General features: G+C 44.8%; 1 protein-coding gene across 2 annotated transcripts in view; it reads left to right on the forward strand.

The window, feature by feature from the left end:
• The window catches only part of LDLRAD3 (low density lipoprotein receptor class A domain containing 3), a 256,308-nt gene that overhangs the window by 61 nt on the left and 238,114 nt on the right, over positions 1-18,133 (forward strand). For both annotated transcript variants that reach the window (XM_033860472.2, XM_073808777.1), the window contains exon 1: positions 1-39. This exon is cut by the window's left edge and continues 61 nt beyond it. In XM_033860472.2, the coding sequence (XP_033716363.1) occupies positions 1-39 (39 nt within the window). The remainder of the gene's footprint in view (positions 40-18,133) is intronic.

Genomic DNA, 18,133 nt, shown 5'->3' on the forward strand with positions numbered 1-18,133 from the left:
TGCTGGGGCCGCTGTGCCTGCTGCTGAGCAGCGCCGCGGGTGAGTCGGGGGGCGTCCGGCGAACTTTCTTCGGGGCGCGGGACGCGGCGGCCGGGCTGCGATCGTGCCCCCTCCTCTTGCCCGGGCTGCGTCTCCCGGCGCGGGTGTGCACGGAGGGCGGACCCCGGCGCCGGGCTGGCCGGGACCCCGGCGAGGGGCCGCGGCGGGGTGCGCGCCGTCCTATTGTGTGGGCGTGCGCGCCGGCTTGTGCTGTGTTGTGTGTGCACGGGCGGGGCTTTGTGTGCAGTCCGGCTCTGGGGAGCCCGGCAGCTGCCCTGATTGGGCGTAGCTGGAGAGTTCGTGCGTGTGTGTGTGTGTGTGTGTGTGTGTGTGTGTGTGTGTTGTGTAGGGGAAAGGAGGAAGGGAGGGGAGGGGAGAGAACGCTTCCCTGATCCCATCATCGCAGACGCGGGATGCTCCGTGCTGTGCTAGCCTCTCCAGGTCCCCTTTGGTTTCTCTTGTGTGCACCCCCGTGCCTCAGTTTCCTACCTGGACCGCAGGGCGACCGGTAATCGCCGTTTCCTTCCATTCCTCCCTGGGGCTGTGTTTGGTTTGGGCAAAGAAAGATGAAGCAGGGCCGGACCTGGGAATTATTAATCTTTCCCATTGATACTGGGAGCAGGACATTTATTTAAATCATCTGATTACCCCCACTCGACCTACAATGGCGAGATGCCCTGGGAGAGAATCCGGGCTTCATCTGCCAGCCCTTTGAACCTGGCATCGCCGTAGCGTGTGCATCCTGAGGTCCCCAGGAGCAGCATGCTATTCCAGGGAACTTTTCTGCTGATGTGGGCGCGCTCCGAATTCCAGCCTGGAGCCCTTCCCCTGCCCCTGCCCGCCGGCCACAGCTGTCAGCTGCCCCTCCTAGGGTCGCCACGCCCTTGGCCCCTTGATGTTTATTTCTGGGCGGCTGATGCCCAGAAAAGTAGGTGACAGGGCCCAGTGAACTTTCTTCAGCAGAAGCTGGCTTGCCTGACGTCGGTGCCATCCTCGTGTCTAATTAATGCCTGATTCTCCCAGATGCTTCTAGCTACTTGCTGTGGAGGTGTCTTTGGTGGTGTGTTTGTTGGGGAAGTGGAGACTCACTTAATTCTGAAGTTCCCTCTCCCTGCCAGGTGTGCACTTGGAAAGAGAAATCTCCTCCTTCCTTGAAGTCCCTGGTCCTGGCCATCCTCAGAATCCACTGGGTAGCCTTCCCCCACTCTCAGACCTATGACATCATCCCCACTCCTGGAGACTCCCGTTTAGATGTCTGTGGGTTTGCTGTGGCTTCCAGTGAGGGTGGAATGCTGGTGGCTGTTGTGGATTTTTAACCAGGTCTGGGTCACAGTGCCTTGTTCCTCCTGAACTATTGGGCCACCACAGGGAGAGAGTTCCAAGAGGGCACTGGCACTCACGGGTAGGGGTGAATGATTATTTGGAGGCTGTTAGAACAGGCAGATTTCCAGGACATCTCAGACACAAAGACCTGCCTAGATTCATGCTCTCAATTTGCATTGCCCTGGTGTGTCCCCTGATAACACCCAAGCAGGACAGTCTGGAAGCCGGGACTTGTGTTTGTCCTCAGAGAGCTGCTTGAGGCTCAGTGGAAAGTGTTATTTATTGCATCTCCCAGTTAGTACTGGGTTGCTTTGGTTGAGTCTCCAACTCTGTAAAAATAACCGTAAAGTTAATTTTGTCTTTCTCTGGTCAGCACGGGTTACTTAGTATGTGTGTGTACGTATAAAATAGGGCTGAAATAAATAAAATAGTCATAATGGGGAAGGAAAAATGGAGGAGGTGTGGTCACAGAATGCCTGGCTGTCCCAGGTGGTAGTTTTCTGTTACCTGTGGTCATTGAGCTTGTGTGGTTTTGTCTCACCTTTACAGTTAGTTGTTGGTTTAGAAACTTCTAGGCAGGTTGGGGTGTATGCATTTCCTGTTATATTAAGCATCATCCTTCTAGCAGGGATTCTACTTTGACCTGAAGTGTTACCAGAAACAGGGCTGGTCAGTTTTCCTGAAGCCTGCATGGTGGTTCAGTTTGGGGTTCATAGTAGGCCAGGGACCCTGGCCTTCTATCCCATATCCTACAGCTTGATCCTCTTCCGGGAAGTTGATAGAACAAGAGAGATTATAAAAGCTGGTGCTTTTGACTTCTGTCTTCTTTTGATAGTCTGTAAAGAAACCTGGGGTCAGAGTGGAGCCCTAGTCTGAGTTCCGGGTCTTTGTAGGTCTGAAAGGCATTTCTAGAGCAATCTGGAGGCCTTTGTTTTTCAGGAACCTTCTCAGACGCCTTCATATGTTTGTGTATGTATTTTTCTTCCTTTGTTTTTATTGTTTGTGTTAGGGAAGTGAAGCATCGATTTTGACCGCTATTACTTTTTACTGTAGCCTGTGAGAAAGGCTCAGCCCATCTGATACCCAGCTTTCCTTCCCGTGGTGGGCTCGGTGGATGTAAGTGCGTGGATGGTGAGGCATGTCTAATGGTGGCCGGGCCCTGAGGGGGTCAGACAGCTCACCTCCTTCCTGGCTGACCTTTTAGGGACTGCCTGACATTATCTTTGAAAAGGCTTGATTTCCCCTGTGTGCACCCAGGAGTGTGGGTGTTGACCTTTTCTCCTGGAGAGATCTGCTTAGTGGTGTGAGTGGGTGGGTTTTATTATTATTATTTTTAACGAACTGAGTCGCTTCGTGCAGCCCAGGCCGGTCGATGAGGCCGTGTGCACCAAGTACAAATAAACACACCTTGTTGCTCTTCCTCTTCAAAGAGATGGATGAAGGCTCCCTACTGGGGTGTGAGGTGTTTTTTCCTGACAGCCCACTTAGGCCTTTCACCTTGTGATAAGTGAGGGAGAGACAGGGATATGAGCCAGTAGGGGAGGGAGGACGGTACCTTCTGGGCCTCCAAGACTGGTTTAGATGCCTCGTTGTCAGAGTCACCTGGGTAACTTGAAAGTGGACTTGTATCATCACTTTTGTGAAACAGTTTAGAGAATTTGGGGATTAGGACGGTTTCTAATCACATAATCTATGAAAGTCATGGCCTTTTCAACCTTGCATCTTTTCATGGGCAAGGAGAGGAAAGGGAACCCAGTATTTGTGGACTGTCTCCTGTGTATGAGGTGCTTTGCTCGCCATTGAAACACATGATCCCGTTGAATTTTTCCAATAATATCATGTGATGGGAAGTCATTTTGTGGCTCCTGAGAGGTCATCTGTGCCCAGGGTGCCAGATTCTAACTCAAGTTTCTCTTGGGCCACAGTCTGGGCTTTCCCCCCTGTTTCTAGGCATCCTTCCATGCCTTTCCCCCATGTGCTTTCGTGAATTAACAATCCATGAGCTTGTTTCCATAAACAGCCCCCCTTCCCAAATCTGTCCACTTTGCAGTCACAGCAGTTGGTATTTGTGGTAATACATAAAAATAAATCCCAGCAACTTCCCTGGTGGCGCAGTGGTTGAGCATCTGCCTGCCAGTGCAGGGGACATGGGTTCGAGCCCTGGTCCGGAAAGATCCCACATGCCGCGGAGCAAATAAGCCCGTGCGCCACAACTACTGAGCCTGCGCTCTAGAGCCCGCAAGCCACAACTACTGAGCCCGTGTGCCACAACTACTGAAGCCCACGCGCCTAGAGCCTCTGCTCCGCAACAAGAGAAGCCATCACAGTGAGAAGCCCACGTACCGCAATGAAGAGTAGTCTCTGCTCGCCGCAACCAGAGAAAGCCCGTGCACAGCAACGAAGACCCAACACAACCAAAAATAAATAAATAAAAAAAAATAAAATGAAATAAATCCCAGTCCTTGAGTAAAAATGGAACTTTCAAAATAGCACCCGTATTTTTACTCTGTGCCTGGGAGAGGCACACCTGGCGGGGAGTTACCACTGGACACGGTTCCATTTCTTGACCTGAGTTGTAGTTACGTGGGTTTGTTTTCATTCATTAAGCTCAATATTTACATTTCCCCTCTCTTATATGTTTATCATATTTTACAATTAAAAAATAAAAGATGCTATATACCATGGATGACTCAGAGTGATTGAACTGTTTTTAGCTATGAGATAGCCCTGGGGGCAAATCTGTTTTTGGCTGTGGAGTTGTCCTGTTTGTTCTCTTCCCCTCTTTCTTTCTCTCTTTGGAATATTTTGGAATCGCATGGGCCATCCTAACTGTACAGCTCTTTTTGCCTGTGCCTCTACCTGACAATTGGGGAGATTTTTAAGATGACAGCTCCTCTGTGTGTGTGTGTGTGTGTGTGTGTGTGTGTGTCTGTCTGTCTGTCTGTCTTTCTTTCATTGTAATTGTTGTGAAAGAATCTACTTTCTTGGGTCCTGAGGAGCGCCCTTGAAGACGTTTACTGGGAGAACATCTGAGGATGCAGCACTTGCGTGTCACATCTGCTTGCTGTTTACTCTTGCTTACGGGATACGTGGACTTTTGTGACGCGGTAACTGCCCAGTCAGAGGCATGGCAAATGTTTCTTTCAGGTAGGATTGTTAGGGTTTTGGAGACGGCTGCAGGGATGGGGTTAGTCTAGGGAAGTGTCTCCGCCTCGGTGCTGTTGCCTTTGGGGCCGGAGAGTTCTTTGTTATGGAGGCTGTCTTGTGCATTGTACGGTATTTAGCAGCATCCCTGGTCCTTGATGCCAGTAGCAGCCTCCCCCGGTTGTTACAACCAACAACGTCTCCAGCTGTTACCAAATGCCCCCTGGGGGCCAAAATCACCCCCACTTGAGTACCCCAGTTGAGAACCCCTGGTCTGGTGTGAGTGCCCCCTCGCCATACATCTTGAGCATTCTGACTGCTCATCCTGAGAGTGTCTTTTAGATGCAGTGGTTCAGGATGGCATCCTCCTCCCAAGGGTGTCTTAGTCATCAGGTTTCTGCTTTCTGTTTCTGCAACCCTACAAGTTCAGTCAGTGTGAAAATACATTTTTATGTAGAAACACCCTCAGCATTGACCTTTCCCTCCTGTTTCCCTCTTGTGCCATAAGTGAAAGCGGGTAACCTTGGAGATTGTGGAATTGGTTCCCTTGGGAGTGACAGGCTGAGAAAGCAGGTAAAAGGCAGGTGGCGGGGGCTTCCCTGGTGGCGCAGTGGTTGAGAGTCCGCCTGCCGATTCAGGGGACATGGGTTCATGCCCCAGTCCGGGAAGATCCCACATGCCGCGGAGCGGCTGAGCCTGTGAGCCATGGCCGCTGAGCCTGCGCGTCCGGAGCCTGTGCTCCACAACCGGAGAGGCCACAACAGTGAGAGGCCCGCGTACCGCAAAAAAAAAAAAAAAAAAAAGGTGGCGGGTGACACCAGAAGCCACTCGGTTCCCTGAGTAAACTGTTAAGCTCGGGAGGCTCACTAGCGCAGGGAACTGGAGGAGAAGCTATCTGAAAGTTTGCCTTGGGAGTTGCGCGTTGAAATCTTACCCTGGAAGTCCCCCTGCCTCTGCCCTACAGAGCAGTCATTGTTCCGCTCAGTTCCCATTTCTCCCCGTGGTTCCCTCCCCCTTCCCATCAAAAGCTTTTATAACTTGAGTTCCTTCTGCAGGTGGGCGGGAGTGTGTGGAGGGGAATCCTCTGTACTAGCAGCCAGTTGGTTTTGGAGAAATTCTCATCTTCTGCTTTCTTCTCTGAAGTCTTTGGAAAGTTACACTCTGCGTCACTTTGTAACTCTTGCATTCCTTTAAGACACTTTGCCTCGCAGCTGTCCTCCTTTGTCCTTCTCCTTTGTTCGGTGGCCAGTCTTCCTTGGGTCTTTTGCTTCCTCCTCTCTTCAGACCAGCGAAGTGCATTGTCTGCCGCTGCCTTCTTTTGTGTGTGGGTTCGCGGGAGAAAGGATGTACCAATAGAGGGGCGCTGGTTTGAAGGGGAGAAGTGCTCGTTATCTTCCCTCAGGCACACGAGAGCCTCAATCACGCCCTCTTCCAAAAGGCTTCTCCAGGGAAGAGCCCTAGCTTCCCGAGCAGGCGACCCTTTTTTTCCCTTTTGTCTCTGGGTAACTCGAAAACTCTCCTTGACCCTTTATTTGGCTGTTCACTAGTGCGGTACCAGCTCTGTGCTGTAGGGGGGCAGAGCTGTGTAGAACTTGTTCTTGGCCCTTGAAGAATTAAATGATCCAGTGAAGGAAATGGGGTTGTTTGCCTCTGTCGTGATCTGGGAAGGGCAGAGACACGTCTCCCAAAAGTGGGGTTTTGGAGGTGTTTCTAAATGTGAGATATACTGACGGATGCACAACCTTCTTGGGAACAAAGCTGTGTGTATGTCACAAGGTCTTGGCAAACGTGGATATCTGGTCATTGGGAATGTTTAATGGATGGGTCATTCTTTTAAAAAATTTTTCATTTTTATATGTTACTTTTCATTTAAAGTTATTACAAAATATTGGCAATATTCCCTGTGTTGTACAATACATCCTTGAGCCTGTCTTACACCCAGTAGTGCTTGTATCTCCCACTCCCAACCCCTTTATTGCCACTCCACTGGTAACCAGTAGCTTGTTCTCTACATCTGTGAGTCTGCTTCGTTTATGCTGTATTCACTCATTTGTTGTATTTTTTAGATTCCACATATAAGTGATGTCATACAGTATCTATCTTTCTCTGTCTGACTTCTTTCACTGAGTATAATGCCCTCCAGGTTGGATGGGTCATTCTTGATCAGGTTTCAGAGGTGATGACACATGTCCTAGCTTGCTTCTTTAGCTTTAGCTATCCAGGTAAAATGTTGGGGTACGTCTGTTGGTATTCTAAGGCTCCTTTAGCTCTAGGCTTATGAGATTCTAATGAGACATTTCTTCTGTGGCTTTAGGCAACAACCTTCTTTATCTTATCATACTACCTACAGACACATATATGTACATACTACATACACTGTATATGATAAATATGTGTATATATGTATAATATACATATCTTGGTATATGTATATATATACACACACATATCTTGGTGTATGTATGTATACATGTCTTTATATATATATATCTTACCTCTTTTAGTCACTAATCCTACTAGCTTGTAAACTCCTTAAGGGCTAGGATCATATGTTAAATGTATATGTCATATTTCTTATTTCTTTTGCGGGGTCTAGGAGCCTAATAACGGCTACCACTCACTGGAGGGTTACTCTACCCGGCAGGGTGCCAAGACTGTACATGTATCATTTTGTTGTAATCTTCCTGAATTAAAAACATTACAAAAATAATGCATTGAATATATGCTCACTATAAAAATTTCAAGCACAACAGAAGTCATTAAAATAAAACATTAAAATCTCTCTTCATCCTGTTTACCTTTTTTTCCTCTTTTGAAAATTACTATTAACTGTCTGGTATATATCACTTTAGTCCTTGTGTGCCCATAGAGTTTAATGAGCTCATACTTGTCTATATTTGTAGTTTTTTGACTTGCTTTTTTTACTTAAAGACTGAATTTTGTCAGTTCTACTTTGAGTTATCTGAATTGGTCACACCTGCCTCCTGTTGTTTAAACCTTCCAGTTATTCCAAAGCATTTGGCCTTTTCACTCAACTTCCCTTGCGGTTCACTTTCTCAGTTCGTGAATGGCAATCCTTTTGCCTCTATCTCAGAAACAAAATGTGGTATGGTTTCAGCTGTTTCTGGATATATTCAAGCACCTTCCTTTAAGGTGTTTGGCTTATGCTTTGCAAGAAAATATGGAATTTTAGTCTTTCTCCAATGACAGATATTTGTTTCCCTATTTTCAAATTTACGCGGTTTCCTTGCCTTTTTGTATACACAATAATTTTTCATTTCAGTGCAAAATTTTAGTGTCATCTTTTACAAGACATTCTGAATAGCAGGTAAATTCAACCTCTGCATTACCAACAATGCACAGAACTGGACGGAAGTGATGACTCACATCAGCCGCTGTGACCAAGTTCACCCAGGCACTGCCAGTGACCAATAGATCACAGCTTCTGCTTACCCTGTGCTCTCATAAGAGGCTGTTGGCTGTTGGGCACATCTTGATTTCAGCGATGTTACAGTATTAAAGATGAATGAGGCACATCCTGATTTCGGAGATGTTCCAGTACCAAAGGTATGTGTCTTCTTGGCCATCTTTCTTTTCGTTCTTATATAACTACCCATTCTTTTAAAAACAGCTTTAAAAACATCTGGTATATGTCAATACCGTAATTTTTTTCATGCCTCCTATGCTGATGAATCTTATTTCATTTTCACAGCAGTTCATTTAGGTAGGTGGTATGCTCTGCCATTTCAGAGATGGGGAAACTAGAAGGCCAAGGAATTTTCCCAAGCCCGCAGCCAGTAAGAGGTGGTTTCAGAATTGTCATGTAGGTCTGCACAACTTAAACCTGTGCTCTTGACCGCTGGCTCTACTGCTTTGGCACTGAGTAGACACTCAAGTTCGCGTGTGTTGGAAGAAGGAGGTGTACTCCCTAGCTTGTGCTAGAGAATTCCATCACTGGGTAGTGGTGTCAGTATTGAGTCCATGCTTATTATGTTGGATAGAATGATCTGTTGGAGAGCCATTGGTCGGGGCATATCTCAAGTTGATTTTATTCAAGTGGCCTGTCCTTGGCCGATTGAAACTGACATTTTGCTCTTCCCTGCTATGGAGAACTTGTTGTTATAAGCATTTAAATTAGCCTCTGTAGAGGCTTCCTTTATTAAAAGAAACAATAACAACAAATTATTTCAGCACCATGAGACTTGCCTTTGAATGTATTCATGATGGAGAATTTTTTCCCCCCCTTTGATGGAAATATTTTGTTGGAATACCAACCAAAAGCAATTTCTTTTTGGTCAGTACTGCCCTCAAATAGTGCTGGGTGCCCAAAAGAAGGGCCCACTGTTTATAAAGTCTAGAAATAGATTTTTAAGGCAGAAATATAGTGCTGATTATAATGCCTCATATAAAAAGAAAAAATCTAAGTTTTTTCTTATTTTCTCACTCTGAGCTTAAGCTTGTTTAGTTCACATGAGAGAGAACTTTTTCTGAACTACTCATTGATGTTATTTATTGTGGAAGGTGAAATGTTAATGTACTGTACCAGAAAGAAGTTGTAGCTGGCAAGAATTTGCCCCATCTTGTTACCTCAAACCAAGGGACTCTCGTGGGCAGCAGGTCCAGTCTTGTGTGGAAGTAACGCTGCAGGTCTGAAAAGCGTTAATAACTACAGGCAAGCCAGAATGAGCCTCAGAATTCCAAACCCTTACTCCCAAGTTCTCTCCTGAAAACTGTTTCTCTTTTTAATGAGTCATTGTGATACCAGGAGACTGTAATTTGGGTGAATTTGCAGGTGCTCAAGTCCAACTGTGATTTTCGACAGGCGACGTAGTTCAGTCTAAAGACAGGGTTGTCTCTGGCCTGGAGGGAGGCTGCAGCAAAGAGGGAGGGCAGCCAGTTAGCTGACTCTGGAGCAGGCCTTCAGGAACTGGGCGCTGGAGGGACATGGCTGTATGAATAACTTGATTTAGAAGACGTGCGGACCTAAGATGCCGGCGTTCCATGTGGGACACTCGTGTGCCTGTTGGCAGAGAGAAACGAAAATATAAATGGTGTGTAACTTTATTGCATTAAAAATCCCTTCTCGTTATTATAAGGCCCAGTGAGGTTAGCTCTAGGGATATCACAAGTACGCTGTCTTTGATGGCCTTAGTGGAGCATTTTCCTTCAGCTTTTGCCTTGAATCAGGGCAGTGTTCTCCGAGAGTCATTAAACTAACTGGAAAAATCCTGAGAAGTGAGACCTCATCACACTTGTAGCTCCATAGTCAGTTGAAAAAAAAGCCTCTCGATTGGTTTGGAAAGTGCTAAATTTAACTTGTTTTTTTATTATAAAAATAAGATGGGGGAGTCTGGGGACGATGAAAGAGTGATTAGCAGCATAGGGTGTTTCATCAGAAAAACATCCAAAGCTGTAAAAAACTGTTGATGCTAAAAGAAACCAGAACAGAACCGAATGGAAGTTTCAGAAGCAGACTTTATAAAAGTTTGATTAAAAGGTATGATAGGAGGGAGCCCAGCTGGCTGGGGCCTGGCTTAGCGGGACTGGAAAGAATGGTTGCTAATTACTGTAAAAGAGATAAAGTTGGAAAGAATGACTCGCATCAGGAATATTTCGTATTAATTAAAGATTGCATTAACCTTGTAAATGTTATAGAGAAACGATAAACATCTGTGGAACCTGTGAAGGACAGCAGTGATGCAGTAGGGGAAGATTTAGCATGCCCAAAGTTCAGATATGTTGCCCAAGTAGATGATAATGAAATTGGACTATATGTTCAGGGAAAGGAACACAGTCCAGCACTGAGGGGGCAATCTCAGGACCTTTTGAAAGTACCCACAAAATGTAACTCAGCAATAATCTTGAACTGAAGAAAGAACTCTCCCATTCTCGTGTGATTCAAGTTCCATGAGGCGGGATGGGGTCTGTCGTGTGCTTTGATGTCCATCTTCTTTGTTTTACAGTCCAGCATCTGAGTCAGGGCTTGGCTTCGTGTCTGTCACACAATAGGTTTTCCTGTAAGTTACCTGGAAGGCACGGAGGTGATCACTAAAGATAAGTGACTGTGACTTTGAAGAAGAGAAGCAGTTGAGGGAAGAATGAAATTTAGATGTTGCCCTTTGGTGACACATTGTTTCTTCTCTAGATGTTAAAACAGTCTCATTTGGCTTCAGAGACCTGCAGAGATCTTTACCAGAGACACCTGTGGCTTAAAAAAAAAAACATGACAAAAAGAGAGAGGCCTTTGAGAGGGAAATGGATTATAGCAATTGTAAAGTCAGGTGATAAATTAGACAATTGGGAGTCTAGCATGTGGCGTATAAACAGGGGTTTCTGACAGGTGAATGAAAACTGCTGTGCATCTTAATTCCATTTGAGGGGACTTCACACAGTTTACTTAAGGAACGTGAGAAGTTACTGCGAGGAAAAAGTGAAAGCAGTTCCTTTATAAAATAACGTGTTGAAAACATTAAACAATAAGAAAATTAAGGTTATCTTCCGGTCTAATTTAAAAGGAAATAAAAGTTTGCTACTGAAACCACACAAATGATTCAAGGAAGGAAGTGCATCAATCAATATAATCTTAGAAGGAAGTGGAGGGTAATAGAAATACATCAGTTATAAGACTAAGTGTACAACAAAATGTCACTAACTCTTGCGGAAAAAAAATTACCCATCTATTCATTGTAAGAGACATAGTAAAATCCAAAAGATAGAGAGTGAAAAGGTAGGGAAATAAAATCCTATATGCAAGGGCTACTTTCGTGGTATCAGATGAGTAATTGCATAGCATTAAGCATTAAAGGAGATAAACAGGGTTACTGCAAATGGCAAAAGTTTCATTAAACAAGTATCTGATAATGCCATGTAAAAAGACATGAAGAATTAGGAACATAATTAAAGGGTGTTGAAGGTTCTTTGAGATAAGATTAGCAAGTGCTTGCCAGATTTTGGAAGGTTAAAACATTTAGAGAGTACCTAATTTTAATGTTTCAAAGAAAAGGTCCGTGGGAATAGGGACCACCAAATCTAAAATGTGCTGGTGACTCGGCGACGAGAATCTGCCGTCAGGGGTGGCGGGTGAGACCGGCTGCTTCCTCGGGACACCCCTGGGGCCTTTCCTCCACATACCTGCTCCATGGGTTTGTGGAATTGTTTGCTAACGGAAGCTTTGGGGATAAAATCCTCCCTGCTAATGAGACGAGAAGGTTGATAAAGCTTCGAGTTGGGCTTATTCTGACACCAGCGTCTGTGGGTGGGAATTTACAAGAGCAGTTTAAGCCCTGCCATATGGATAGAAAAGGAGACTGCAAAAGTGATTGAGAAGACAAATCTGTTTTTGCTTTTATATCTTAGTAAGCATTGACATTATTTAAATTATTAGAAAACATCTTCCTGGTTGAGTATGGTGTATTTGCTCCTTTAAGAAGGTAATCTTGTCATGGGATTATGGTGGAGAGCTTTGCGACTCAAAATGGGGTCTCCAGGCCGACAGCATCAAGCATCACCTGAATCAGAATCTGCACTTAAACAAGATCCTCGGGTGACCCTGGCTCGCGTTCAAGTTTGAGATGCACTTATGTCGTAGCTAAGAATGCAGGCTTTCCAGGGAGCCAGCCTAGGTTCAAATCCCAGCTCACTGCCTCAGCTTTGGCCAGGTTTCTTCAACCTTCTGCAACCCACTGTGTCTTCATCTGTAAATAGGGATAATAATGGTCCCTCCCATGTAGAAATCTGGTGAGTGAGGTAATGCATGTGAGGTTCTTAGCTTTTATTATTGCTCACTAATATAACTACATGTTGTTTAACATTTAGTAACGTATAACTAAATGTTATTTAAATAATTATTCCAGTTTATTGTAAAAATTTGGACAAAAATTTAGAAAAACGAAACTTACAGTTCTATGATCTAAAGACTGTTAACACGTTGGTTTATTTTCTTTGATTTTTATGTCGTTTTGATCATCCGGAGAATACAATTTCATATCCTGCTCTTTTCACTTGTGAATGTAGCATTGGCATTTTCCCTCCTTAAGCTGATGTGGGAGAACAAATGGTCTAACATCCCAGCATGGCTGGGTGTATTCTTTGATGTCGGCTGTAAAAATCCTCTAAACCAACCAAGTCAGCGGCATGCTCTTTCACAGCTTGTTTCCTTGTCTGTACATACAGGCTGCTATTCCCTGCCCTGTCTGATTCTACCTGGTAGTCGTTGAGGATCCTTTGAGGATCATGTATGTGAAAACAGCTAGTGATAGATAAAATTCTGCTCACATCTATGTTACTGTAAATGGGTGGTCTTGCTATGTAGGAAAAGCCTAGAAGCGTAATTACCCACTGACTCCACAATTCCACTTCTAGGACTTTATCCTGATGGGATGTGTACAAAGATTCAGCTATGAGGATTGTGTGCCAGCATTGCTTTTAATGGTGAAAGGCTGGAAGCTAATGCTTCCTAGAAAGGGTGAGGTACCACATCAATATGCTAGAATACAACGCAGACAGTAAGAAGGATGCTCTCCAATATGACGTCCACTTGCCACATGTGGCTACTTACAGTTAAATTAGTTAAGATTAAATAAAATAAAAAATCAAAATCTTCTGCCACACCAGGCATATTCCAAATGCTCATTAGCCCCACGTGGCTAGTGGCTACCTTATTCGGCAGCTCAGATGTGGAAAATCTCCGTCATCGCAGAAAGTTCTGTTGGATGGCACTGTTCCCGAAGAATAATTCTTACATGGAAAGAAAATTCTTAAGAAACAGAATGATTCAGATTTGCAGTATGTGTGTGTTATAAGTTTCCCCTTGGTACTTGGGGCACAACATAGCATTTCTTCATTTTTCTAAATTCCATCAAATCTAGCCCCGATTGCCTTCTGTCACCAAAAGCTAGCAATTTGCTGTAAGTCAATTGTTGAATTCTGCAGATCTTCTCAGGACCCCTGGGTGCCTGACCTGGTCACTGGCATTACTACTGCTTTTTGTTCTAAGGTCTGTTGCTTAGCTTTGGACCTTCTCGTTTGCCAAACACTTCAATCCACCTCTTCCCATAAATTAACTCTCCCACACATTTTACAGCAATGATTTACAAGGGCTGCATGGAGAGTAAACTCCTATGCCTCTCCCCCGTTCAGATGGGTGGGAAATGTTACCTATGGGGAGAAAAAAGGCTGAAGCCAGCCTACATTAGTAATCAATAATAAGAAAACTCTCAATTGGTTTGTGCGCTCAGCTTTCGTCTGGCTTGCAGATCCCAGTGGATACTTCGGAGAGGGCTCTGCAGTGGTGGACCCTGCATCCCCGCCCTTCCCAGCAGCATCAGGCCTCCAGGCACCCAGGCCTCTTCAGGAACACCCTCCCTGCCTTGCCAGTGGGCTGAACTGATACAGATGACCCTTGCCCTAACTTCCTTGGCGGACGGTGTTGGTGCCCAAGTGATCCCTATTTCTTGCTGGAGTTTTAGCAGATGGTTCTGGCCAGCTTGACTGAGAAGCGTTTCCCAGCTCGTTCCTTCTCCCACAGCTAAACTCAGCCTTATGTCTATAGTGTGTACCCTTGCTTGCTGTCTGGTCTTACTATTGATTTAAGCTATGCCCGTGTTTGTACAGTTTTTCAGAGAAAGCTTCCTCTACACCCTTCACAACTCTACTAGTGAATTTCCTTGTCTAGAAAGCTTTCCTCCCATATTCAATTCCCAACCCAGAATGAATCTCACTTCTTTTTAAAAAAAATTGATATATGTCTACATTGCGAAATGATTAGCACAGTAAGTTAACACCCATTGCTTTACATAGTTACAATTTTTTTTCTTGTGGTGAGAACTTTTAATATGTACTCCTTTAGCAACTTTCAAATATATAATACAGTATTGTTAACTATAGTCGTCATGCTGTACATTACATCCCAGGACGTATTAAGAATAAAACTGGAAGTTTGTACCTTTTGACCACTGTCACCCATTTCTCTACCCGCCCCCCCCATCCCAGCCCCTCCCTCTGGCAAACACCAGTCTGTTCTTTTCTATGAATTTGGGTTTTTTAAAGATTCCACATATAGGTCAGATCGTACAGTATATGTCTTTCTCTGTCTGACATATTTCACTTAGCATAATACCCTCAAGGTCCATCCATGTGTTCCAAATGGCAGGATATCCTTTTTTAGGGCTGAATAATACTCCATAATCTCACTTCTTAACGGCTGCCACTACCTTGCTTTTGTTCATGTTAAACTTCACACGTGGTATTCTAATTTATTTATGCTCGTTCCCTATACTTGAGTGGTTCTTAAACCTCAATGATTATAAGAGTAGCCTGGGTGTTTCAAAATACATACTTTTTAATTACTTTAAATTCTGGAATCTCTCAAACATCATAAAAAAACCAAGAATAATATAACAAATGCTAGTGTACCTGTCACACAGATCTATCAGATTTTTAACATTTTCCATATAAATTCAGATTTCTTAAAGAAAAAAATATTACAGATACTCTCGAAGACCGTCCCTCATCTCATTACCTTCTCTTCTGCCCAGAGGCCACTACGATCCTCAAGTTGGCATATAGCCTTTCTGTCTCTGTTTTTATCTTTTCCCGCATTTGTGTGTGTCTCTCTCCAATGCATAATATTTTAAAGTGTACATAAGTGCTATCATTCTGTGTGTACTTTTGCAACTTAATTTTTTCATTTATTCTTGTAATTTTGAGGTCCATCCCTGTTGCCACATGTAGATGTGTTTTTTTTAACTGCTATAGGTATCCCATTGTATGAATATGCAGAAGCTTGTTCACTCATCTCTTAAGACATTTAGGTTGTGACCGTGACTAGCCACACTGCAGTGAAAATCCTTGTGCACAGAGCAGGACTTCATCATATTCTCGAAGTAGAATCCTGGATCAAAGGGTTTGCACGTCTAGGTAATGCCAGCTTACCCTCTGAAATGGTCCTATCTATTTATATTCCCATTAGTGGTTGATGAAAACACCTGCTTCCCCACATTTCTTCCAATATTTGGACTTGAGTTCTTCATTAGTTTTCCCAAGGGCACAAAGTGGTAACTTGCTGTGGTTTCAATGTCCTTTCCCTTGATTACCAGTGAGGGGAGTGCAGTAGGCTGTGGCCAGACCTCCCCGCCTTGTCCCCCCACTCCTTGGTCCCCCAGCTGGATATAGATGGAGAATCGGGAGGACGTTCGGCACAGGTGCAGGTGAGAGATGGTTGCTTCCGTGTCGGCATGGCAAGAATTTCCAGGTCCAGAACTCCAGGCCTCGGGGCTGGGTAATCAGGTCTAATTCTGCTGAAGGGCTGAATGTCTGCTTTCGACATGGATTCTGGGGGCTCCTATGGCTCAGCATCTCGAAGGCGGTTCTGGGCTCCTCTGTCTTGGTAGGTGTTTTACCCTGTAAGGGCTGCTGAGATCACTGGACTAGGGGTGCTCCATGGTGAGAAAACCAGCAGGGCACTGGGGAGCCACTTTCTGAACTCCACTTCTGATGGTGGTGTTGGGGAGTGATGGCTCAGAAGAGAGGCAGGCTCTTGAATCAAATGGTCTGGATTCAGATCCTGGCTATGTGACCTTAGGCCAGTTACAGGACGTCTCTGTGCCTCAGTGGGCTCTTTCCTTGTAAAAGGGAGATGATGCCAGCCTCATAGCATTCTTGGAGGTATTCTCTGTGCCTCAGTGGGCCCTTTCCCTGTAAAAGGGAGGTAATGCCAGCCTCATAGCATTCTTGGAGGTATTCTCTGTGCCTCAGTGGGCCCTTTCCCTGTAAAAGGGAGGTAATGCCAGCCTCATAGCATTCTTGGAGGTATTCTCTGTGCCTCAGTGGGCCCTTTCCCTGTAAAAGGGAGGTAATGCCAGCCTCATAGCATTCTTGGAGGTATTCTCTGTGCCTCAGTGGGCCCTTTCCCTGTAAAAGGGAGGTAATGCCAGCCTCATAGCATTCTTGGGGAGTGTGGACAAGATCATGGATGCAAGGTATTTAAGCCTGGTGCCTGGCACTTCTGCAGCGTCACCACCTGCTTACTAATCCATGCTCTGCAGCCGGGTTTGAGGGCTGGGGGTGTCGTTTATGTCTGAACTCCCAGTGCCCAGCCCAGTGCTGGTACTGAAGTGGGGGCTCAGTGAATGGTTGTTGAATGAATGTATGAGCTTCTACTTACGTATGAACTTCAGTTTGTACCGCAGGCTATGTTCAGCCTATTGAGTACTGGAAATATTTTCGACCAGGGACGACTGTGATTCTGGTCTTAAAACAGAGATGAGGACTCTTGGTCCGCCTGGCATTTTCAGTCCTGAAGTTTCTGGTCGTCAACCATGAGCCTGAAATTAGGTTTTTCTGACTCATTTTCACACTGACTTTGAAAATTTTATTCTTCCCATTTTTTTCTCTCCCTGAGATGTTTTCCCCTTGCCTTGTTGGCCTTTCTGAAACATTCAAACAGCTTTTTTGTTTGTTTGTTTGGTGGCTCTGAAATACCCAAGTATTTGGAGTTCACACTGGAGCTTGTGTACAAGTTCTAGAGGGTACTCTTCTTCATGACCTAGGACATATTGAAGGGTCAGTACTAGGTTAGACTCTGGAAGGAGAGTCCTGAGAATTCTGGATATATTGTAGGTCTGCTGCAAGTTCAAACGGCTCGTCTCAGTCTTTACAGAATCCTTTTTCCCACTTTTCAATCGAAGAGGGTGAATACACCCTATGGGGCCATCATGCAGACTAAGTGACTGATGATAATTTTCCATATGTGGTCCTGCTCTGACTTCAAGGGAATGAACAGCTTGCTTCTGGGAGGTAATCATTACGTTTCCTGGGTTCTCTGGAGCACCTCCTTTTAAATGAGTTCCTACGGTGAACAAAAGAGCCTGAAAGATTTTGAAATAGAAATGCCCTTCCTCTAAGTACATTTAGAGGAAGACACACGGACTGTTCCCTTGTCTGTTTAAATAATTTTCATTTATTTGAGAGACGGAGAAGGAGAGCAGATTGGAATGAAATTGAACTCTCTCTGGACGTGAGTTCTTTGCATACATAAGGCACCATACCAAGGCCATTTAGTGGATCCAGAAACCCAGGGGGATGAGGAACAAAACAGAGGGTAAATGGCTAGCTTTGTAGAATAAATAAATAACAGTGCCACATGGAAAGGGTGACTTGAATGAAGGGAGGGAAATAATGTGGTAAAGACTAAACCAAAGGAAGACGTAATCAAAACAACACGGAAGTCAGAGTGCAAAGTTGTAAATTTAATGGGAGAGCAGAGTAGAGTCGTGTAGTGACAGTTAATCAGAATTGTGGGGTGGAGGAAGTGCTGGGCCCCAGAGACAATGGATTTCAATCCCATCAGATTAGAATTTTAATTACTATCCTTTTGCATTGCCTGGGATTTTGGGATGAACATATTTGTGTGTGTGTGTGTGTGTGTGTGTGTGTGTGTGTGTGTGTGTGTGTGTATACATACATATACACACAGCCCTGTATATAGATGTGTGTGTTTATATACATATAAATGTTGCTAGCTTTGGTTCTAGGAAGAAATTCAGCATCGGACATAGGAAGTCATCACACTACATCTGCTCTATTTTAAAATGATCTATTGGGGATGATATCACTGGCTTCTTAGAAC

The sequence above is a fragment of the Tursiops truncatus genome, chromosome 8, assembly GCF_011762595.2.
Source record: "Tursiops truncatus isolate mTurTru1 chromosome 8, mTurTru1.mat.Y, whole genome shotgun sequence".
Classification (NCBI taxonomy): domain Eukaryota; kingdom Metazoa; phylum Chordata; class Mammalia; order Artiodactyla; family Delphinidae; genus Tursiops; species Tursiops truncatus.